This window comes from Hippoglossus stenolepis, chromosome 8, assembly GCF_022539355.2.
Source record: "Hippoglossus stenolepis isolate QCI-W04-F060 chromosome 8, HSTE1.2, whole genome shotgun sequence".
Lineage (NCBI taxonomy): Eukaryota > Metazoa > Chordata > Actinopteri > Pleuronectiformes > Pleuronectidae > Hippoglossus > Hippoglossus stenolepis.
Window position 1 is genome coordinate 12403972 of NC_061490.1, and position 22702 is coordinate 12426673.

Below are 22702 nucleotides of genomic sequence, written 5' to 3' on the forward strand. Positions count from 1 at the left end.
AAGAAACCCTTTCAATGCCAATGGATAACATAAGTTAAAATAAAATATACATATTCACAGTTAAAAACTGTTATATTTTTAACAGCTCTTTATTTTGAAATCTCTCTCCTTCTTCTCTGCTCTTTTATCCGCCTCGCGTGACGTCACGCGCCACCTGTGGGTGGGAGCAGGTATGACGCGGGACTAACTGTGTCCGCAGGTAAGAGACAAACACTGGAGGCTCTGCTCCACACGACTTTTCCTTCACTCTCCTTTTCCACGGGAGAACAGGACGCGTGTGTCTGCGCGGTGCCCGAGTCCGGCGCTTCTCCTTCAGGTGTGTGAAGCGTGCGAGTCGCTGGAAGTCGAGTCACCTGGGGAAAAAAAACCTGTGGGCGGCAAAGAGACGTTTCGATTTTCTCCCGTTGAAACAGTGGCACGGGGAAGTTTTCTCCCCGAGACTTCCGCGGTTTGCTCGCTGGACGAGTTGCCTGGAGTGAGAGACAACCGCCGCTGTTTCCTCTTATGCGGTAAATTCATAATCTGGTGAGTTAAATGAAAAACGGATAAAAGTGGAACGAGGTTTGGTGTGAAACAGTTTTCCTGCTCATTTCACTGGAGGCCAAACAAGGTTCTAAGGGCGCGACGAAATGGCCCAAAACATTATCAGGCCAGCAATCAATCCAGCTGGTCTGGTTTATTTACCTTCTGCTTTATTTACATTCTGAGGGTTTCATGGGAACTTACTCTACTTCACTTAAGACTGAGTGTCTCCTACATGAATGCAGCCTGTTTTCATTATACTATGGTGCCTTTGATGCTGCAAAACTTGTGTGGCAACAACAGGGGCAGGTTTGCTTTACATCTGGCTATTATTTCTACATCCTGTCTGCGTGTCTGTCCCTCACCAGGTCCCGGGCACTCTGAGCCATGCCTGGCCACAGCACAGGGGCTCCCCAGGCGTCCCGCCACCACAAACACCACAGCTCCAGCTCCAAGGCAGACAAGTACAGGCAGACCCGGACGATATCCAGGGAGAGCCAAGAGTCCTACAAGGATCCTCATGGGGAGCATCTACACGAGCCCCACGCCGACCACTCCCGGTATCCAGAGAACAAGTACGGCCGCAGCAGGGGCCACGCACGAAACGGCACGCCCCGGGGCTCTGAGACTATAGGATTTATCCCTGGGTCGGCAGACAACACGCCTGTCACCAGACATGCCTGTGGCTCCTGTGCCTCTATGGGCTGGAGCAGCTGCAAGGCTCTTATCTGCTGTGTACTAACCTGTGGATTTTACGGCAGCCGGGAGCCCTGCCTGCCTGTTAACGAGAGCTCCACAGACCATCCCCCTAAGATGAGCAGCGAGCCTCACCCTACTAATCGCATGGCCGTGTCCAACCCCACCTGTGGCATTCCTCTGGAGTCGAGCAAAGTCACCAAAGCCTCCAAATTGCCCACAAGTGACAGCTTCCGCTACCCTGATGTGCGCATCGCAGGCCAGACGGTCAGGTATCCGGTTGCTGCCCCCAAACGGACCCGTGCGCCGGGCAAAGGGGAGAGCGACCGGCCGGTCAGCAACACCAGCCTGTTATCCCGGGAGGACTATGACCTGGACGACCTGAGCGACACGGGCACAGACATTGACTCGCTCATCACCAAGAAGCTACTGGAGCTGTACGCCCTGCACCAGATCGACCAGCTGGCCAAGTGCACCTCGGACTCGTCCTTCTCCCGCAAGACCATCGAGATCAGCGAGCTCATCTACAGCATCGCTCAGGATTACAACCTGGAGGAGCAGGAGGCCGAGTGCAAGCTGGTGCATGGAGTCATTCGCATCAGCACGCGCAAGGGCAAGAGGAACAAGAGCCATCAGTCCACAGGGCAGCGTCCGAATGGGAGGAGCGACGGGACCCTCCCTGACAGTGGCAACGAGACCATGACCAACACCTTCGTTAGCAGTGACTGTAAGAATATCAGTTAACCAATAAACACTAATGATTACTACTGTTTAAGTAGTTATACCCTGTGACAACCTGGCTATTCACCGCCTCCAGGCTGCAACCTAAATATTCCGATCACCTTACCTGACTTCCTTTAATGACTCATGGCGTCTGTTGGAACGCTGCTGAAACTCCTTTGTTTGGCTTGTTCTTTTAAACCCTGATATGCCCGGCATTTTGTTAGCAATGACCTAATAACAATCAGTTAATCTGAGGCAAGCTGATACAGGCACCTGCCGTCTTCTCCAACATATTGCACAATAGACGGGATGAACGGATTAATAGTAGAATCAGGGTGTATGTAAGGTTGTCGAAGCTCCTCGTCTGCTTCATTCCGTCTGTTTGTTTTGTCTCCTGCTGCAGTTCCAGAGGTGAAGGTGTCGGAGCAGACGCCGTCGGACGAGCTGGCGAGGAAAATGAGACATTACAGCGGGAAAAGTGAGTACATGTGGGAGTTTTCCACATCGGAGGCGCAGAACCTTTTGCATCTTCCTTTGTGTGGAAGAAAATAAGCACGACTCTGGGATTAAGAGTTGAATCAGATCCAGAATCGTTCAGCAGGGGAGTTGATTAGTGGTTATAAATATTGCACATCCGAATCTTAAAGTTGCAGTGTGTGGAATTGAGTGACATAAAGTGGTGAAGTTGCATGTTGCAGCTGAACACCCCTCAACTCATCCTCCCCTTCCAAACATGAAAGAGAACCTGTGGTAACCTTCAGTTTTCATAAAAACTCAAAGGGTGTTTAGTTTGTCCAGTCTGGGCTACTATAAGAAACATGGCGGCCTCCATAGCGAGGACCCCCCCCCCGATGTAAATATTAAGTATTTCAATATAAAGGGCCATTCTAGGGTAAAGAAAACAACAATTTGTATAATTTAGATGAAACACACTCATTTTCGTGAAAACATCACTAGGATTAATAGATCCCTTTCACCTAAATCTTACACACTGGACCTTTTTTAATTGTGTTTATTGGGCTCACGGAGCTACAGACTTTAATTTGTCATGGTCATTGAGGTATAATTACCACCTTACCTGTGTGTGAATCACTATGTGGGGCTCAGTCTTTGCAATCCATTGTACCTGCTGCAGCTGCAGGCATTTTCTCACCTGCTCTCTGCTTTCCTGTAGCATACCTCTCTTTAAACATTGAAAGCCCCGCATTCCTTTCCTTTTCTCTGCATATTACAATCCTGCGCTCATTAGCTACCTCCTCCCCTCATCTGCCACCTTACACCAACCTGTAAATCTGCCTCTTTCTTCCCTGCAGCTCAGCGGTCACGCTACACCACCTGCTTAAAGCTTGCAGATCAGGTCACATTAAATATATGCCACATAATGTCCCCCCTGGTTTATTATGTAATTTTAGCAAATAACTTGGGTTACAGATGGATTACTATACGGCAGCCTCTCTCTCTCTCTCTGCCTCTCTCTTTTTTGTTGTTGTTCTGCAAAGAGGCTGCTAAAAGGAAGGGGTGTCCTGTTACCTGTCTTTGAATGAGGGTACACCACATTGTGTTTCTACAACTTTCACATCTCGGCCTCAGGATGCGTCAACGTCCTGGAATAAACTCCACATTTAAAACCTCACCTTGTTTGCAAGAAATATAACTACGTACTGTATTCAGCTGTTTTTGCTCCCGTAAATCTGCTTTCAGACCTGCACTGAACTCCAGATAATAATCTCTGGACGGGCTGTATGTGAGAAAGCAAATGTTGAATTGAGAGGCTTCGGACATTGTCCACAGTTTCTTCTGCCAGCCCCCTAGTAAAAACTAATGTGAGAACACAACAGGAGAGCCATCAGAGGATTCTGTGTGAGTTAGCGGGCGTGTTGATGACTCTTCTACCATGCAACAGATGCAAAAAGGAGATCTAGACGAAGATATAAAGAGAGCTTTTGGTGATAAGGGCCGATGCCAGTGAAGATGTGTTGTAAACAAAAACATGTGATCTCTGCAGCAGAATTTACACATTGCGATTTCTGTGTTGTTGAATGCGTCTGGGCGGAGAATCTCCTTGTTTGTTGTTGTTAGAGCAGAGATGTTCTGACACCATTTTTCCCTTCCCTTCGATTCCTGGACTTTGCATATAGGTCGATACCGAGCACTGTTCCTATATTTAAAAAAAATAACATATATAATGTATTTTAACAGCTGTATGCTACTAACCCTGTGTGGAAGTGATGATTGCTAACATTGTTGTTTGGCCTGGCTCAGGTTAAAGCCTTTGAAAAACCAACATACAGAGAATTTACTCCTTTGATTATCTGGAAAACAACACAAACGAATACATTGAGGAATACACAACAATGTCCTCGACAGGTTTGTCACCATCTGCTTATCGTTCGAATGCAGTTTCCAGAGTTAGTTGCTGCAATCCATCCTTATTTCCCCTTCACCTTGTTGAACTCCTTGTGCTTGTTCATGTGACGATTCTTTAAATGCTTTATGAGATTGCTAGTGTTGGCAACACTATGGTGCCACCCTTTGAAACGGAAGTCTTACACACGGTATATGTTGCCATTTAACCTGTGGGGCTAAACATTTTGAAATGTTGCCAAATTGCTGCTCGCTCTGTGACGCTCACGCTTCACTTCAGGACATCACCTTTTCGGCGCCTCTCTAAAAACAGAACTTGCCAGTGGCAGTACAGCAATTGCAGTTTTTTCTTGGTGAAACTAATATACTTAAAAAACATGTTTTTTCGTATCGCACTCGCCAATTTTCTGCAACATCAGCGGCCTTTCCGATGCTAATATCACTGTAGGAAAATCTCTAATTACTTCTACGTTTTTTTTTGTTTTCATTGCATTAAAACTTGTATTTTCTCTCGTAGCGTACTCCAGCACCACCACAGCCTACTCGCCCTACCACCAGGACACCAACTCTTCGGGCACCCCTCTGCTCCTCTGAGGGGCAGCACAGAAGAACAAGTACCTACGCTGACGAGGGATGGAGCCGACACGATGGACAATTGAACCCCTCTGCTGTCATTTATGCTGTTACTGAGTGGAGCAGCTTTTGGGCTGTTGTACTCCTCCTTTTAGTGGTCTAATGTTTCGTTAAAATTCAAGGACGTTTAATGTTTCCAGCAAATGTGCCACTGAGGAAACTTCTTTTTGAATACAAGGAAAGACAAAGTGTTTATGTATTAGTACGCAGTATTTGGAGCTGTTTTCAGAAAAAGAGACGTGACTACACTCCGTGCAGTCTTAGCAGTCAATGTAACCGTCCTCATTCTTGCCTGTGATTGTTTTTGCAAGCCGCTGCGCATGCACCGTAGGTGCGGGTTTATTGACTACTGCCATTTAGACTCCTTAGAGACATGTTTTGATCTGAAAACTGTGTTGTTAAGCCATATTTTTTTGGGATGTACATATTTTTAAAGTCCATGTTACTTCCTGGGTTGTTAAACCATGTGTAGCATTTGGCCACAGCTTTTTTTTTATTCTCGAGATAAGTGCTGTTTTTAACTAAATAAAATCTCCGTGCTTGTTTATACCTTTTCAACTGTATTCGTCAAGGAAATTACATCCATCAGCCACAACTTTAAAACAGGTACCTGGTTATAATGTTGTTGCAGGTTTATCTACAAACATGCTTGAGAATTAACTTTTTCAAAACAGGCTATGGATATAAATGAGCCACTACATTAAACCAGTTTCCTGATTTAATGTTGTAGTTCTTTCTGTCACCTTGTTTGTTTTGTCTCTCTACACAAGCTGCAACAAAGTTTGTCTAATTTGAGCTAATGCAGCTTTGATTATCATAAATTATCATATTTCAACTAGTCAGATTCACAGTAGAGGTCCTTAAGTCTTCTTTTCTTCTTTATCTCTGGGATTACTGTTGTCGAGCTCTTCTCCCCAAGGTCACTGTGTTGCACCAGGCTGCCTTTTTCCGCCCTCAGCAAAAGAAGGAACTTGTTTGGCTGGTTCTGGCGGAAAGGAAATAAAATCCTGGGGTTTGTCTTTGTCATTTATTGCAGAGGGAAGAAGCAGTGCAGAAAAGCAGCCTGGTTTCAGGAACCTGGCTCAGAGTCCTACTGTGGTTCAAAGGAAATAAACTTTATTTTAATCCAGTAATGTGTTCTTCAAGATCACCTCACTCTTGTAGTAGGAAGCCTTCAGGGGACAGGTCTATTGTTGTTGATCCAAACATCTAACACACATATTTTACAATAACACAACAAATGTAATTTACTTAAATAGAAATTGCTCAACTTGCATATTATCAGTTTGGATTATATTTAGATTGCTATTCTATTTCGTAGGAATATGTATGTTTTTTGCAGTAATGTCACAACTTCCGCCTGCAAACCTTGTGCAGGACAGAACAAGTTGCACCATGTGATTTAGATAAAAATAGGTAAAACATTTTCCCACTTATCTGTAAGAAAAACAATTTCCACCCAGCAAAACCCAGTAAACTGAAAATGAGCTGTTTATCTGTGTTCTTCTGCACCGAAATGTTGTGATCGTAGATCTTCTTTTGTGTTTGCGTCGAGCTGCAGTTGCCCTGTGTAACCCCGTTTCCTCTGGCTCCTTGCCCCCACCAGCACATTCCTGTTTTACCTGTATGAGTTGTCATGTTTAAAGTCTCACAGTTTCACAACGAACATACCACGAGCCAGGTGAATCAAGAGAGCTTGTTTCTGTATGAAATACAGCCTGAAGCTTGTCTTCAGCAGCAGACCAACATTTTTAGGACACTTGGTTTAGCAGTCAGCTGCTTATTCCACTGTGATTGATTGTTTGGTGTAGGGCTTTTATTTTGGTGTGTGTGTGTGTGTGTGTGTGTGTGTGTGTGTGTGTGTGTGTGTGTGTGTGTGTGTGTGTGTGTGTGTGTGTGTGTGTGTGTGTGTGTGTGTGTGTGTGTGTGTGTGTGTGTGTGAGTGAAGTCAGGTATTCAAAGGGAGTAAACACACGGTTACTAGTAACGTCCACAAGGGGGCGACAAATTACAACTAGTGAAAATAAAACTGCATGAAAACTACAATGCTGCAATACTAGTGGTCGAAAAGTTAGTGGGTTTTTAAATGGTAATTTGGCAAATGGATTTTAACAGTGTTTCCTCACAGCAAGAAGGTTCCCAGGTTCGAATCCCACCTTTGTTTGCCTGGGCCTTTTTGTTTGGAGATTACATGTTCTCGAGTTACCCAGGTTTTCTCCGGGTACTTCCTCCCACAGTCCGAGGGAGTAAGTAAGTGTGAGTGGTTGTTTGTTGTCCATATATGTTGACCCGGTGATATGCTGGTGTCCAGGGTGCACCCCGCCTTTCGCCCACTGTCAGCTGGGATCGGCTCCAGCTCCCCCTGCCACCATCGAAGGATCAGCAGTATTGATAATGGGTGGATGGATTTTATCTATATAGGGCAATGAAGGCACTTTACAGTTAAATTCATTTACCAATTCACACTAATACACATGTATGCAGCACTTACTTTAAGTGTCTTGCCAAAGGACACTTCAGCATCTGGACTGGAGGAGATGAAGATCAAACCACTGTCTGACCCCCTAAGTGGACGACCCACTCTACCTCCTGAGCCATAGTCGCCCTGTTTACTGTCCTAGTCAGTAGGAATCAACAATGTTAAACAAACGATTGGCTGCACAACATGTCAGTAACAACAAACAAGGTGTTTGAACAGAAGAACAGAGTGTTATTATCAGGTGCATAAAACAAATATTGTTTCAAGTTTGGCTCCTTTGACAAACACTGAGACAGGACTTCACCATTAGGTTCGTGTACAAAAATATATTTATTAGAAATGTTCTGTAAAGGCAGAAAAACCTTATTTACAACAGTGACGTAAAAACAGAAAGTCTTCAACATGAGAAACAGTGAATGACCCGTCTGCAAAGTCACATCTTTGCTCTTCAGTCTTTTCACACTGCTCTAAAGTGACCTCAGCTTCAGTGTCATTGGGAGAAATTCATAGTTTCAAGCTTCGAGTTCAGTCAATCCTTATCGTCTTTATCACAAGTGCTTTTCTGTCAGACTTTCATGAGGGAACCGTTGCTGAGTTTGGTCAACAGAAAAGTTCAGCATTAGCTCTGTGAGGAACACCACCCCCCCTCCTGGACGGTTCCCGCTCTTCTATCTGCAGAAGAGCATGTCGACCAGTAGCTCCAGCAGGTTGGCCTGGCCTATCACGGGCCGGAAGAAGAGTTCAGTGATGAGGCTGGGCGTGATGCTCTGCAGCAAGGAGGCTGTGAGGAGGATTCGAGCGAAGCGCTCCTGGCCAGGCTGGATGAGCTGGACCACCTCGCTGAGGGCGTGCTGAGCTTCCTGTTGCAGGCCTTCCACAAAGAGAGCTGCCTTTAGATCTGGTACATCTGTTGGTGGTAAAGACAGGACATTAGTGCTTTTGTAAGGTAGATTTTGAGATTGAAAATTTGAAGTGTTTTTGTGTAACTTCTTAAATTTGAGTACAAAACAAACCTGGGTTAAATATCGTGGTCCCTTTGAGGTATGCATACTCCTTTGGACTCAAATCCAAACTCCAAAACTTTTTTAGGCAGGACTTGAGTTTGCTGACTCCGGCCATGGTGGGCTGTTCTCTCTCCGTGTCCAGCTTCTCCTGGCGGTTGAGGAGAATCTTTTTCAGCATACTGTCAGCGGGGGTGTCCGTCACCTCAAAGTCCACGTGCTCCTGGGCCAGACCCAGGATGAAGAGCGGTGCCCAGCAGCTTTTCAGAAGTGAGAACTGGTCATTTGACGGCAGCTGGTTGAAAGCGGGTAAGTTCTTCATGAAGTGCACGGTTTTCACCAGAACGGCCGAAGCGTCTTTGCAAATCTCCACAGGCCTTTTCAGGCACACAGTCTGCCGCAGCTCACAGTTGCACCTGTGAGGCACTGAGTTGTAGTTGAAGTTGTTATCTACGGCTTTGCTGTTCTCCATCTGACTCAGGATGTTGTAGAGGATAGGGTTGGACAGCCTGTCGCTGCTGGCCGAGCAATGACATCCGTTATCCATTGTACAGCTCGTAGAGATACGACTCAGTTAAAGGTGCGTCCTCTCAGAGGATGAGCCGGTGACTTCTGCTGCCGCTGCCTCCACTTGTCCGTGTATTTATACGACCAACCCACCCTGCTCCGTGGACCTTGACTTGTCAATATAGTCTCAGTGAAAAACAACCGTGTTCTCTGCCAGGTGACTGATGGAATAACCCTGGGAAACCGATAAGCTTTTCTCAATGAAGGGGAGCTGGTGGAGTAACGCCTGGATATCAATAGGGCTGGGCCTTATCTTGTTACCGGTGTCATTAACCCAGGCAGTACCAAGCTACCAAGGACTGCAGAGGTAATCAGCCCCTCGCTGTGTCCCTGCACTCTGCCAGCTCACACCTGGAGAGCTGGAAAGAGGCCAGAGCAGAGAGCGGGGCATTGACCTGTCAGTTAACTCCTCTTTTTCTTACTGTAATCACACAGCAGCACTGGGAATCATGAAAAGATAATTGTGGTTGAAGATTGTTGTGAAAGTGCTCAACACAACCTCTTTTCATTCAATCATCAGGAGTTGCTAAAGCTCAGGTTAAAGTTTGAGTTTGGTTTTTCATGTCGTATACAGAGCTACATTGACTTTACCTTACAAATGTTTAAAAAATACATTAATGGACAATATAATCAAATGAGACAGGAGATTCTGCTGCCGATCATGTGTCAGGTTAGATTCATGTAAAGAGTTGTGATTTTCTATAAAACGTTATTTTTTTTCCTCAGACGAGTCAGTTGTGTTTTCCAGAGGTTGGCGGTTGCAGTCTTTGCCACTGGTCAGTGAGATTTCTGTAAGCTTGATGGAAAGACTGTAAAATCAGATTTTGAGAAGTTTGTCAAAATACATATCTTGGGATAGATTGTTAAAGTAGCTCCATGAATTTGGAATAATCACAGATCCTCCGCTGGTGGAATGAAGGAAAGTGGCTCATCTAAAGCGGGGTTATGCGGTTAAAACCCATGTAGTTTGGAAGTGGAGGGATACAGAAGGTATTTAATAACAGTAAGAAAAAAAATGTAATAACTTTTTTTCTTTTTCTTCCTAAATTCAGTGTTCACCTAACACCACTGCTATGTACCGTCCACTGTTCTGCCACAATCTCAAAACCTCAATCCCACTCCCACTTTAGTCCCGATCCTCCAAATTAATGGGTAACAGGGCTTCATAAACAAAATGTTAAATGGATCACGTCTTGGATAGTTTCCAATATCCTTGAACGGTTGACCAATATAAAAAGTTCTTAGCTGTAAATATTGAAATTCTTGGTAAGGGAGTGGGTATTTCTGCTTATGTTGCTGTAAGCAGGGACGGACATTCATTTTTACAACTTTTTATGATTTTATTAATTAGCAATAGGGAGGTTCATCATCTCAAGCCTACATAGATTATTGTGATCCGTGTCCCTGCTGTAGTGCATGTTCCATTTTACGGGTGCTTGTGGGCTGCCAAGGAGATCATGTTTCCACCCGTCTGTTTAACTGTTGGTTAATTACATTTTCTGGATAAAGGGGAAGATCCTGGGATAATTTTTCTCTTTCTTTACCATCACAAGAAAGGGCTGTTTTTTGAACATTTTCCCAAATTGCCAAGAACTAATTCATGGATCTTGATGCATGAAACTGATATCTATGAGTGTGTGAAATTTGGTGCGGCTTGATAGAACTGCTGGACCACACATTTCAGTGATAAGTTGTAATACAATTGCTGCATGGTTAAAAAAAACCTGCTGCAATCTTATATGCATTTGGTTACAGTGATGTAGAGTCCAGATTTGTTTCACTTTTTTTTTTACTTTGGTCATGAGGCCAAAATCTGAAACCAGATAATCCAGGGGATTTCAGTTTATGGCATCTGTAACAGGTGGTGCAATGTCCTGCTTGTGTCATTTAAATGAGTTTATCCTAATTTATTATCTCTTCTGTGCCTGGCACTGAGGTTTGAGACTGATAAGCAGATGACTTAATTGTTGTCACAAATAAACAAACAGCACTCATTCGACTACACACTCCTTTAATGTATACATTTAACACTATAAACCTACTAAGACATTTATCACATTGTATAGTGACAGGTGACTATTTATACCACATCATGCTCTTTACTTTTAATGCTGCACAAGCCAAGAAGCTGCAGAGGAAGATGTGAACCACAGAACGGTGGAGTCAAGGTCAGTCCCTGCGGTGAATGACTGCAATAAAGAGATTACATGCCAGACAAAACTGGCAGCGCCAGTCACCGAATGTTTGTTTTACTCCGTCGTTCCCTTTACTCATTGTTTCGCAGGTTACTCCAGCATATGCCTCACAGCCTCATGTTCCCTCCTGGGGTGATCTGGCCACGATACACCTTGATTTGTTATTCATGGGAGATGTGACACATCCATAATAACAGGAGCTCAATCAAATGTGGACCACAGCCTTGAATAAAACAATGCATTGTTATCTTTGAGAATGTGGTACTCTCTGTGAGGTGACCTATAATGCACCCGGCCGCCCCGGACATCATGAAGCGGGCTGACAGTTGTAAATGCTTGTGATAAGGTGTGTGTTTATAGAGGTTAGGAGCAGGCAGAGACGGACACGGAGGACAGACGCTTATCTCCACCAAGACAATAAAAATAAAATGGCCTTCATTCCACAAGTGGAGCAACTGCTGTTTTTTCTTAGCTCAAGGAATTAAAAGCTTTCCAGCTCTGATGAAGTGTGATGTAATGGCAGGCACCTGCTGTTATTATTATTAAAACACATATAAACTGTAAAAATATCTTTAGGTATTTTGCTGTAATAGTATAGCAAAGTTAACACTGTTTGAAATACATGTTTTGGACAATCACTGGATAATTTTGAAGAGAACTGCGTCAACACATCCCTCACATCCCCTGAAACACAGTTTGCTTTTCTTGTCAGCTTTCCCACCAAATATTGACTTTGGTTTTCTCCTGCATGGTTTTTAGTTTCCCCAGGTCATTGAAATCTCAGTGTGACCGTTTAACCTGTGTGCGTGATGGACACCATGTCTGGAACATGACACTTGACCTTGACCTCATGCTAATACAGCCCAGGTTCATTTTTCACTGGGTCATTGACCCAAGGTGACAGTTATTACCGCGGGTTCATTTCAATCCTCGAGGGGGGAAGAAAAAAAAATCATTAAATTACAGAGGAGTACAAACTGTTGGAAGTCATATCAAATGTTTATTTGTACCTCTGTCAGGTTCACTATAAAAGTTATGTTTAAAGTTATATGTACACCTTGTAAACTTACAAGGACAATAACAGAAAACTCCTATGCAGTAAAGCAGACCCAGAATGTGGAGCTCACATTTCTAAACAACCAAATTAAAATCAAGTTTTCAGGCTTTTTATCTTTACTTTGTCCCTAAAGTACCTCTTGAAGCACAACTGTGATAAACCTGAACACATATACTCTCGGGGTTATAACTACAAGATGTCGGCAGCAAAGTGTACCCAGATCTATCAAGTACTGTACAACCAGGTGGAATCATTGCTTGGTCAGACTTTCAGTGTTATTTTGTTATACTTGAATTAGATGTCTCCTTATATTTTACCATCACAGATTTTTAGTTTGGCGGATTTTTTTCAGCTTTACGTTAAGAGGCACTGAGGTATTTCAGAAATTAAGATTATTTTTTGTTTAAACAGAAATAATGATTTTGTAAAATAACTTTTATTTTCAAAAATGCAAGGTATACTATGTATTTATGTATGTATGTATGTATGTATGTATGTATGTATGTATGTATGTATGTATGTATGTATGTATGTATGTATGTATGTATGTATGTATAAAGTGTTATTGTATTGGTACTACAAACCATAACAAACCATACAGTTTAATTGTAAAGCTGTATCTTAATTTATTAAGGCCAAAAGCTTCAAAGCAATGACTCACAACACTGAATTTTGGTAGATTTGTGAAAAGATCTCATCTCTTCCAGGGTAATTACTGACTTTTTTTTAAATCTGTCTGTGCTGGAAAATTTCCCATGTAACTTGGAAGTGATAAGATACAGTAAGTCTTACATTTCTGCTGTCTTTCAGATATTCAAGTATACAGAAGAGCTCTAAATAGATTATATATGAAGTTTTAATCTTTCAGTACTTTACAAGCACTGGTCTAGTTTGATTATAAATATAAAAATAACATTGAACTAATTCAATCTGTAAAGTTGAGATGCTTTCATCACAATTTCTTTCATTTTCCACACATGACATTCCACAAAACGGCTGTCACTAATGCACAGTAAGTGTTTAATATGGTTTGTAAAGTGATGTCAGGGTCCAGACACCCGACTCTAGTTTTACAGCCTATTACTATCAAAACACTATGATAAAAGCTGAGGTGAAGGCTAAAGACCTTGCTGCTGCTGGGTCAATGAACTCTGACTGAATATGTCATGGTTGTGTCTCTGACAGACATGATGTAAAAGATTTCAATAATTAAAAAATAAAATAAAGACAACGATGGTCTTGTCAGTGAGAATAAAGAGCTTTATCTTGTGTTGTTGTAAAATTGATTTAAAACTGAGCCTGGGGGATTTTGTGTCATTTGAGTCTTGCAGTTTAGTTTCTCCATTTAACTTTGACTGTGATCAAAGCTGCAGAATATCTCACTGTCAATGTTCTATTTGATGAGTGTTATGAGTCGATTTTCAGTTTTGGGAAATTGTCCAACAAAGGGAATAACTCCACTTATAGGTACATCCCATTTTGTCTCTTTTGTACATGGTTTTTTTTGTAAGTGATTTGTGTTGTCAGAGAGCTGAGTGTGGGTCTGACACTGCGGATGTGGCCTGTGTATGAGACTACGTTGACATATGAGACACTGTACGAGCTGAAGTTCTCATCCCTGTCACAGTGCTTGTTATCTCTGCAAGCATTCATCTTGGAAATCAGGGGAATTTTAGTTTGGATTGGATTGCCATAATTTAATTTAGAAGACAAAGAAACAATGGTGCACATAGATACAGTAAAATCTTCAGAGATGATCTCAAATATTGATTGTTCAGGGTAGGTAGTTTCACACTTGATATGACATATTGTTGTGAGAGATAAAGACAGAACAAGGAGAATCAAACCATATAGTATCTTTAAAGATCTATCTGTGTCTTTCATTAGGAACTCCTCTGTGTTTGTTCTTTTTGATGTGAAATGTATGAGAATTATACAGAAATAAAAAACCATGAAGAATGGAAGCGTATACATACATAGAGCCATACAGGTGCCATAAAGATAATAAATATGAAAAAAAACACAAACCTAAATGTGGAAATATAGAATAAAATAATGAAAAAGCTAATAAATATGTTGAAAAATAAAGAGAAATTAATTAATTAATTTATGTAGGTATTTAAAAATTATTGTCATTTATTATTCTTTTTTTTGCACATTGTATTTATTGTTATCCCTTTTTTCGTAATGTTTCCTCTATTACTTTGCTTTTCCTTAAATTGTCTTTAATATTTTAGTATGTTTCTTTATACTTCCACATATATATAATATAATATAACAATATTAAGTGTTATGAGAGGTTTTAAGTGTTTATACACGGATTTGACATCATTAATAGGCCATTTTACAACTATTGTTAAATATATATAATATACTATTATATACTATTATATACTATCATATTCAGGAAGCGGATGTGACGTCAGTTCTGTAGTCGCACAGATGACGTATGCCGTCCCGGTGATAAACAAACATGGCGGACTGTGAGAGAGAGGCTCCTGTGTATTTCGCCGTCAGTAATATTCCTGTAGCTTTTCACTCGTCGGACCTGAGAAACTATTTCTGTCAGTTTATAGAAAGCGGTGGTTTTAATTGTTTCCACTACCGACACCGGCCGGTGGTGCTGAGAGAAAACACGGAGGAGGGAAGCTCCGGCTCCGGCTCCGGCTCCACACAGACCGAGCAGCTCAGTGAAAACAACCCGGAGAAGAAGAAGCAGGCGGCGGGGTCGTGCTGTTGCGTCGTCTCGGTTCAGGGCAAAGACGCCGACCGGTTCGTCAAGATGTACGCGGGGAATCACTGGATTAACTCGAAGGGGACGTGGCTGTCCAGGCGCTGTGTTATCAAGAGAGTCAAAGTGACGCTCGACACAGGTTAGTTGAATGTTTAAAACTTGACTGTGTTCGACCCTCAACACGAACAGGAAGAAATGACTCATCGTTTTGCCAAAGATATCCCCTTCTTCTGTTGTGCCTCACTAAAGGGACACTCCGTCGATTCTACACACTTGTTCTGTGACTCTGGAGCTTTTATCAACCTGGAGGAATCAAACAGAATAATCACACCTTGTAGCCTGCAGTAAAACCTGATGTGATTATGGGAAGTGAAGGAACAAGTGTACAGGTAGATCAATCCATTCTCACCAACAATGAGACAGTGTTGAAGTATCTGACCAGAGGCTTAAGATTATTCTGTTTTGGTGAGAACTTGTTGTACATGAGTCATATTTAAGAAAATAATAACAAAAAAAATAATAACAATACACATATGTATATATATATACTATATACACTAAATTGATGCTGACAAATTGTTAACCTATCCTCATCTGAGTTGCTGTCCTTGTCTACCACATCCTCCACCAGTGTGCCTATCATTATTGGCTGGAAAGACGTCACATAAAATGTGATGTGTAAAAAACATATGGTCCATATTCATCATTACAAGCATGTAATACAGACGTAGATCTATATTTTATTATACAGAAAATTATAACTACCAATAACGTCACTAAATGATGAAATTACTTGTTGATCGTACAGAGGGCGTAATTATCGTACAAACACGATTATTATCGTAATCCTGGAAACACAGTTTGGACTTTTCATCAATTATCTACACCAATTATTCCTTGAGGTTAGCTGGAGCCAACATTGGGTGAGAAGGGGGGTGCACCCTGGACAGATCATCAGCGTATCACAGGACCAACATGAAACAGACAAAACAACCAATTACGCTCACATTCAGAACTTAGTCAATTTAGAGTCACCAGTTGATGTAAACCCAATCTGCCTTGCACATTCTTTGGCCTGTGGGAGGAAGCCGGAGTTCCAGGAGAGAACCCACACAGATACGGGGGAGGGGCCATGTAAACGCCCCACAGAAAGATCCCAACATTTTTTATTTCTGTTTTTGTGACACCTTGATCAATAATGAATCAAGCCTATTGCAAACTACGAGAGCTCAAGTTATTATCCTGAAAGTGCCTTGGTATTTATGAAGTAATTATCACCATTTCTTTCACTTCCTTCAGATGATGAGCCATTACCCTACAAAACAAAGTACGAGCAGCGGCACCGTGTTTCATTAACGGAGCGCTTTACAGAGGCTGACCTCAAAACCTTGTCCGAGCTGAACCCACCCTCTCTGATGCAGAACGGGAACGTGGGCACACCGGTGAAAGTGTTCCTCCAACTCATCCAGTCCTGCCGACTGCCTCCACGCCTCATCAGGAAGCTGGGCCTCATTTTCCCCAAGACCAGCTCCAACCGCCGTTACGGCAACGTACCTTTCCAGTATCACAACACCCGCACGCTCCCGGCCACAGAGGAGACCATATTCACAGCTACTGGACATCAAATATCAGGACCGGGCACTTTTGCTGCTCGACGCTTGAGACCCAAGGCTGACACAGAAACAACAGAGACTGATGAGCTGCAGGAGGAGGAGGAGGAGGAGAAAGAGGTGGAGGAGGAGGATAAAGAGGAGGAGGAAAAGGAGGAGGAGGATACACAGTCTAATGCAGATGATGTGGGTATAAGTTTAATCCATCAATATCAGTAATTTATTGTGTATGCAGAGATATACTGTAGGGCTAGATGTCATCTCATCATCATCATCATCCCCTTCTCTGAGGTTTGCCGTTTATTGGTTGCAGGATGATGATTGCTGTGAGGAGTGGGAACGACATGAGGCTTTACATGAAGATGTCACGAGCCAAGAGCGATGCAAAGAGAGGCTGTTTGAGGAGGAGATCGAGTTGAAGTGGGAAAAGGGCGGATCGGGCCTGGTGTTCTACACCGATGCTCAGTATTGGCAGGAAGAAGAAGGAGGTATGCAAAAATACACTAATCACATTTTAGACATGAACAGATAAACAGATTCAAATCAACAATTATATGATGTATTTATCTTCACTACATTAAATGACGTGTATTTTTTTGTTTACCATTTATGTCACTTTGTCTTTTTAGATTTTGATGAACAAACCACAGACGACTGGGATGTCGACATGAGTGTTTACTATGATAAAGGTATCTCACGTTTGCTCTACACCTCCTATCCCCTTGATCAAGAAAGGAACCAAACACTGTTATTGTTGCAGAGTCAGATTTTCTTTAGCCCGGCTCTTCCTCTTACAGACGGAGGTGACATGGATTCCCGTGACTATGTCCGGATGCGGTACGAAAATAGGCTGAGGGACGGTCTTGAAGATGGTTCTGGATCCAGTCAGTCTATCGGCAAGTTTGAGAGGTTCACTAAGGTAAGTCAGGTTGCCACTGCCTATAATCTGGTCCAGAAATTTCTTCTACTGTCTCTATAACATATTTAATTACTATATTTCCCTTGGGTAGGGCTTTGGCCGTCGTTTGATGGAGAAGCAAGGCTGGAAGGATGGCGAAGGCTTGGGGGACAGTCAGACTGGAATTGCTGAAGCCCTGGAAAGTGAGGGCCAGCGTCCCACCTGCAAAAGGGGCTTTGGGTGAGTGTAGATTAGATAGAATGAGCATGATTTGGTATGTTGTAATACATTGCTTCCTTTATGCTTTTGTAAATGTCTCATTTTTCAGGTATCACGGAGAGAAATTGTTGTTACATTCTGGGAAAAAGGCCCGAAAAGATTTCCACATAACTACGCGGTATGATAAACCCAAAGACATAGACGGGGGCGACACCTTGCTGAGACGGCAACCAAACACCAGTATGAAGTACAGAGGCTGGCAGCCGGGTGGCATCATTGGACCACGGAGATGACGTTAAATACATTATTATTTTGTATAAATGTATTTTATTATGAATTTGTTTGCCTTTTGATATTAAAACTTGTTTCAATTAATTCATCTAACTTGTGCTGAGTCTGGTTACTATGTATATTCTTATTTAATCTAATAACAATAATACATTTTATTTCACCGTTTCCAAATACCCAAGGACACATTACAATACATCAAAAATAAAGACATGAATAATTGAAGTCAAACCAACTGTTAAAATCAGATTAAGAGAAGCAAACACCCATCAATACAACATATGTGCCACAAGAACAGTAAAACTAAGATGTAACTCAGGTTAGGCATAGACACCTACTATTACATTGAGAAAAATCTAATGTTAGTGCTTAAAATTTCTATAGTAATGTATCTACTATAAAGTACATAACAAGCGTACAAGGTTTTAATATTGAATTAAGTTCAATCACCCAAATCTTTAATTATTGTGCTCCATATTAAAATTTAAAAGTGATGCTTTTATTTTGGTAACGTAACCCGGATGTGCTTCAGCGTAAACGAGTCTATGGGCTTACAAGCGTGTGCGCATGCAAACAAAACGGCGGTACGTGAAGATTACTCATCAGTATTTGTTAAATTCACAAATGTAAGATTATAAAAATGTACAGAAATTGTTGTTAGCTGTTGTTTCAGTTTTATTTAGTAGCACGCAGACATTTAATTAATGCTAACATGCATTAGCCAGCTAGCTTCCTTTATGTGAACTTGTCAACAAACTTTATTGAGATTTATTGACTCTTTGTTGGACGTCAAGGTGAATAAAGGTTAAATTTACCTGCAGTAGTTTTACAGTTGCTTTGTGCCACTGTCTGATGTGACTCCCGCAGATACCAGTGAGCTGGATGCTGGTTTACATCCTGGTCCTCTCTCTGATGTGAACCCCTGCGAGATCCAGTCCACTTGTTACCGGAACCATGTCCAGTCAGCCTGGAGCCGCCCACTCTCTGCGGTTCGGCCAGGTGGTCATCGGACCGCCGGGCTCGGGTAAAACCACCTACTGCCGAGGGATGCAGGAGTTCATGACTTCCCTGGGACGTAAGGTGGTGGTGGTGAATATGGACCCTGCCAACGATGGACTTCCATATACCTGTGGTGTGAATATCTCGGAGCTGGTCACTCTGGACGATGTGATGGAAGGATTGAAGCTCGGCCCCAACGGGGGGCTCCTCTACTGTATGGAGTATGTAGAAGCAAATCTGGACTGGTTGGAGAACAAGCTGAAGGCACACGGTGACTCTTACTTCCTGTTTGACTGTCCCGGACAGGTGGAGCTCTACACCCACCAGAACTCCGTCAAGAATATATTCTCACAGCTGGCCAAGTGGAACTTCAGGGTGAGCTTCGGATGCAGGCAGGGACGAGATGGATCTGCTGTCTCCTGATGCTTTATGTATTCAATCGTTATACATGTGCTTAATGTGAAACTAATTTCTTCTTTCGCTGTTCTCTCCCACTTTGTACCTTCCTCCAGCTGACGTCAGTGCACCTCGTGGACTCTCACTACTGCGCTGACCCAGCCAAGTTCATCTCTGTGCTGTGCACCTCCCTGTCCACCATGCTGCACGTGGAGCTTCCCCACGTCAACATCCTCTCCAAGATGGACTTGATTGAGCAGTATGGCAAACTGGGTAAGAGCTGTGGGCGTTTATAATTGGTTTCAGCTCAATCTGTTAGTTTGGTTGGTTTGTTTGTCACCATGATTACACAAGAACTACTGAACAGATTTCCACAAAGCCCAGTGGAAGGATGGGACATAGGCCAAGAAAGAACACATTCAATTTTGGCATTTGTCTCTTTCTTTATCATTGCAATATTTCACCAAATCGTTCAAGGTTCCTGATTTAAAAAAATCAGACACATTTAGGGGACTGATATCCAGTGTGAAAGTAAAGTGTCTTTTGGTGCAGCTTGATTGTATTTAAGGAGACTGTTGGGCCTTGGCTGTGGTGTGCAGTCTACTGAGTACCATTCCAGTTGATTTACTGATTAACTTATGACTAATTAAGGTTCAAACATAATGTTATGTACTATGGTAATATTTTGTTTTGTTTTGTGTATCCTTGTACAGCCTTCAACCTTGACTTCTACACAGAGGTCATGGATCTGACTTATCTCCTCGAAAACCTGGCTGCAGATCCCTTCTTTAAAAAATTCCATCGTCTAAATCAAAAGTTGGCAGAGGTCATAGAAGACTACGGTCTCGTCTCCTTCGTGCCTCTGAATGTCCAGGTATGAGTGCTGCTTTTGTAACCTTATTGTAACATATTGAAAGAAAATGACCCACAGTTACTCAGGATCCAAACATCTCCTACTGCAGTTGGAACTAATATTGCTACAAACCCATTGATTTGCCATCTGTGGTTCAGTAAATAAAGTTAATTAAGTGGATTAAACATTTAAGTAGAATCCACATGGGGATTTCCTGATTGAAAAAAAGACTGTGTAGTAGTACAGATGCCTTCTGACCTTATAGAAATAAAACAAATGAAATATAATCATGTAGTCATATAGTTATTACAGGTATGTGATTGACCTCATTTACAGCATAGATTGTATGTACGTGCTGCAGCTATTTTTTCACACCTAAAAAACACAAGCCTGACTCTCTCCGATTGAAATGGGGTATTGCTTAGTGACCACCTTGTTAAACACCTGCTTTGAGCTAAATACGTTTTTTTTAAATCACAGACCCTGACCAGCTTTAGCCAGCATTGCACTGTTGCATGCTTTGAATGCTCAGTTTCTGTGTCTAGAATAAAAAAAGCTAAAATAGCTGACAGATTGTAAGTGCTTTCTCAGAGTATGATTTTTTTTCCCCACTAATTTAGGAAACTAATGTCATAAAAGAAGATTTAGCAGCAAATCTTTCAAAAGATTTCATCAGCATATCAGTCATAATCACGAGTCTCTTTTCAAACTGAAGACTGGATCAATTCCTGCAGATGGATTGGACTGGTGAAAGGGAGCGGACTGTCTGCGTCTTCTTACATTATTTCTTTATGGAGACTGATTGGATCCTGTGCTGGTCCAGAGACACGAGTCTAGACTGCTGGATGCACCATCACTGCATATGGGACTAGCAATTTATTCAAATGGCAGGTTGGCACTTGGAAAATGCAGCCTTGATGCATTTCTACATCATGTTTTCTACTCCTGCTTAGTTAAGCAGCCACTAGTTACCTTGGTTACCGCTGGCGGTTAACGCAGCAAATTTAAAGAGCAACATTTTTGACCTTGAGAGAGACAAGATGCTAAACGCTGAAGATTAGAGTTCAGGTGGTCAAGGCTCAAGTAAAAATATATTCAATTTGCCTACTCACATATTCTACCATTAATGGCAATAGCTCCTCCATTTCAACTGTCATTGCTGCTCCCTTCATTTCTATCAGACAATTTACAATGTATATTTTACACCATTATATTAAAAACTGTCTCTTCTATTGTTGTTAATATAGTCATTTGGTTTATGTGTTCAGCTAAATGCGGCATTTATTGCACTTCTGTCCGTCCTGAGAGAGGGATCCCTCACATGGGGCTCTCTCTCTGAGGTTTGTACGCCTCCCGGTTAATTGGGGGAGGGGTGGGGGGGTTTTCTTACTCTTGTTGAGGGTTTAGGAGAGAGGATGTTGCACCTTGTTAAGCCCTATGACATAAATTGCACTTTGTGAATATGGGCTATACAAGTAAAATTTGATTGATTTATAATAAACGTGTGGAAAAAGCTGCATGACCACATTTTTTAAAGAATGTTTCCAAATCTTTTAGACAAATGTGCCTTCATGCAGCGGCAACACATCAGTTACTATGCAGACTTGTGATCGGATTACTTCTATATACTTTACTCACAAACCAGAAACAAAAAGCACATTAGCAAGGTTCCAGTTAGAATTTCTCATTAAATATTGCGTCAGTGGGTATTTCCAGTAGATTTCTACAGGGAAAAACCCTCCTGAATAACATGCTTCTGTTTTCTGTGTCCAGGACAAAGAGAGCATGATTCAGGTCTTACGAGCAGTGGACAAGGCCAACGGCTACTGCTTTGGAGACCTGGAAGAGAGGAATCTGCAAGCCATGATGTCAGCTGCTGTGGGGGCTGACTTCCAGTTCGACTCGTATCCTTTCCTAATCACTGCGATGACTCACTGTGACTCATCTGCTTTAAAATCAAACCCTAACATTTACAGGAGGCGTTTGAATAGAACTGAATACTCCGGATGTTTCTGCTAACTGAGGATGAACTAAGTTAATGGTAACCTGACCGTCTGACAATATACATTTTAAATTGTGTTATTTTGTCATGTTTTCCTTAACCGTTGACCTCCAGTACTCTCGGAGTGCAGGAGAGGTATGTTGAAACTAGTGGAAAGACTGTGGAGGAGGAAATGATGCAGCTGTAAATTGAAAAGCCCAATTTAAAGGACATGACTGGTCGGCTTTATGGCACAAATATACCGGAGGACTCTTGGCAACATCCATCTCATCTGGCCTCTCTTCCAGGGCAGTGGAACTAAATTTGGGGCTGTGACTGCCTCAAGGTTGCACCACACTATCATAAAAGATCACACAGAATGCCTGAAAGGGAGTAAATACTCAACTTTGCTTTACTTATCAACGTGATTAATTGTTTTTCTGTACTGCTCTCTTTGTGAACAACAATAAAGGACATTTTCAATAGA

General features: G+C 42.3%; 4 protein-coding genes across 6 annotated transcripts; 3 read left to right on the forward strand and 1 right to left on the reverse strand.

The window, feature by feature from the left end:
* Nucleotides 1-132: 132 nt before the first annotated feature.
* Nucleotides 133-5485, forward strand: kdf1a (keratinocyte differentiation factor 1a). 2 transcript variants are annotated; one of them, XM_035162512.2, is made up of 4 exons: nucleotides 133-199; nucleotides 891-1945; nucleotides 2345-2419; nucleotides 4823-5485. In XM_035162512.2, the coding sequence occupies exons 2-4, from the start codon at nucleotides 910-912 to the stop codon at nucleotides 4897-4899; spliced, it is 1188 nt and encodes a 395-aa protein (XP_035018403.1). In that variant the 5' UTR covers nucleotides 133-199; nucleotides 891-909; the 3' UTR covers nucleotides 4900-5485. The 2 variants fall into 2 exon arrangements, with proteins under 2 accessions (XP_035018403.1, XP_035018402.1); XM_035162511.2 differs by having other exon boundaries at nucleotides 148-525.
* Nucleotides 5486-7742: 2257 nt separating this feature from the next.
* On the reverse strand, nucleotides 7743-9016 carry nr0b2a (nuclear receptor subfamily 0, group B, member 2a). The gene is made up of 2 exons (XM_035164163.1): nucleotides 8431-9016; nucleotides 7743-8324 (listed from the first exon to the last, which is right to left on the reverse strand). The coding sequence occupies exons 1-2, from the start codon at nucleotides 8963-8965 to the stop codon at nucleotides 8086-8088; spliced, it is 774 nt and encodes a 257-aa protein (XP_035020054.1). The 5' UTR covers nucleotides 8966-9016; the 3' UTR covers nucleotides 7743-8085.
* A 5662-nt stretch (nucleotides 9017-14678) lies between these two features.
* Nucleotides 14679-18082, forward strand: gpatch3 (G patch domain containing 3). The gene is made up of 7 exons (XM_035162794.2): nucleotides 14679-15110; nucleotides 16271-16767; nucleotides 16895-17069; nucleotides 17211-17270; nucleotides 17379-17500; nucleotides 17592-17719; nucleotides 17808-18082. The coding sequence occupies exons 1-7, from the start codon at nucleotides 14711-14713 to the stop codon at nucleotides 17989-17991; spliced, it is 1566 nt and encodes a 521-aa protein (XP_035018685.2). The 5' UTR covers nucleotides 14679-14710; the 3' UTR covers nucleotides 17992-18082.
* A 413-nt stretch (nucleotides 18083-18495) lies between these two features.
* gpn2 (GPN-loop GTPase 2) lies at nucleotides 18496-22702 on the forward strand. Of its 2 annotated transcripts, none has more exons than XM_035164644.2 (6): nucleotides 18496-18570; nucleotides 18854-19360; nucleotides 19498-19654; nucleotides 20095-20255; nucleotides 22008-22138; nucleotides 22351-22702. In XM_035164644.2, exons 2-6 carry the CDS (start codon nucleotides 18941-18943, stop codon nucleotides 22421-22423), a joined length of 942 nt encoding a protein of 313 aa, XP_035020535.1. In that variant the 5' UTR covers nucleotides 18496-18570; nucleotides 18854-18940; the 3' UTR covers nucleotides 22424-22702. The 2 variants fall into 2 exon arrangements, with proteins under 2 accessions (XP_035020535.1, XP_035020536.1); XM_035164645.2 differs by having other exon boundaries at nucleotides 18518-18612.

Coding starts and splice junctions, on each gene's coding strand:
- kdf1a (XM_035162512.2), top strand. CDS start 910: ATGCCTGGCCACAGCACAGGGGCTCCCCAGGCGTCCCGCCACCACAAA. Junction 1,946..2,344: donor CACCTTCGTTAGCAGTGACT/GTAAGAATATCA, acceptor CTCCTGCTGCAG/TTCCAGAGGTGAAGGTGTCG. Junction 2,420..4,822: donor GAGACATTACAGCGGGAAAA/GTGAGTACATGT, acceptor TTTCTCTCGTAG/CGTACTCCAGCACCACCACA.
- nr0b2a (XM_035164163.1), bottom strand. CDS start 8,965: ATGGATAACGGATGTCATTGCTCGGCCAGCAGCGACAGGCTGTCCAAC. Junction 8,325..8,430: donor GACCACGATATTTAACCCAG/GTTTGTTTTGTA, acceptor TACCACCAACAG/ATGTACCAGATCTAAAGGCA.
- gpatch3 (XM_035162794.2), top strand. CDS start 14,711: ATGGCGGACTGTGAGAGAGAGGCTCCTGTGTATTTCGCCGTCAGTAAT. Junction 17,070..17,210: donor TTGGCAGGAAGAAGAAGGAG/GTATGCAAAAAT, acceptor TTGTCTTTTTAG/ATTTTGATGAACAAACCACA. Junction 17,501..17,591: donor AGTTTGAGAGGTTCACTAAG/GTAAGTCAGGTT, acceptor TCCCTTGGGTAG/GGCTTTGGCCGTCGTTTGAT.
- gpn2 (XM_035164644.2), top strand. CDS start 18,941: ATGTCCAGTCAGCCTGGAGCCGCCCACTCTCTGCGGTTCGGCCAGGTG. Junction 19,361..19,497: donor TGGCCAAGTGGAACTTCAGG/GTGAGCTTCGGA, acceptor ACCTTCCTCCAG/CTGACGTCAGTGCACCTCGT. Junction 22,139..22,350: donor GCTGACTTCCAGTTCGACTC/GTATCCTTTCCT, acceptor GTTGACCTCCAG/TACTCTCGGAGTGCAGGAGA.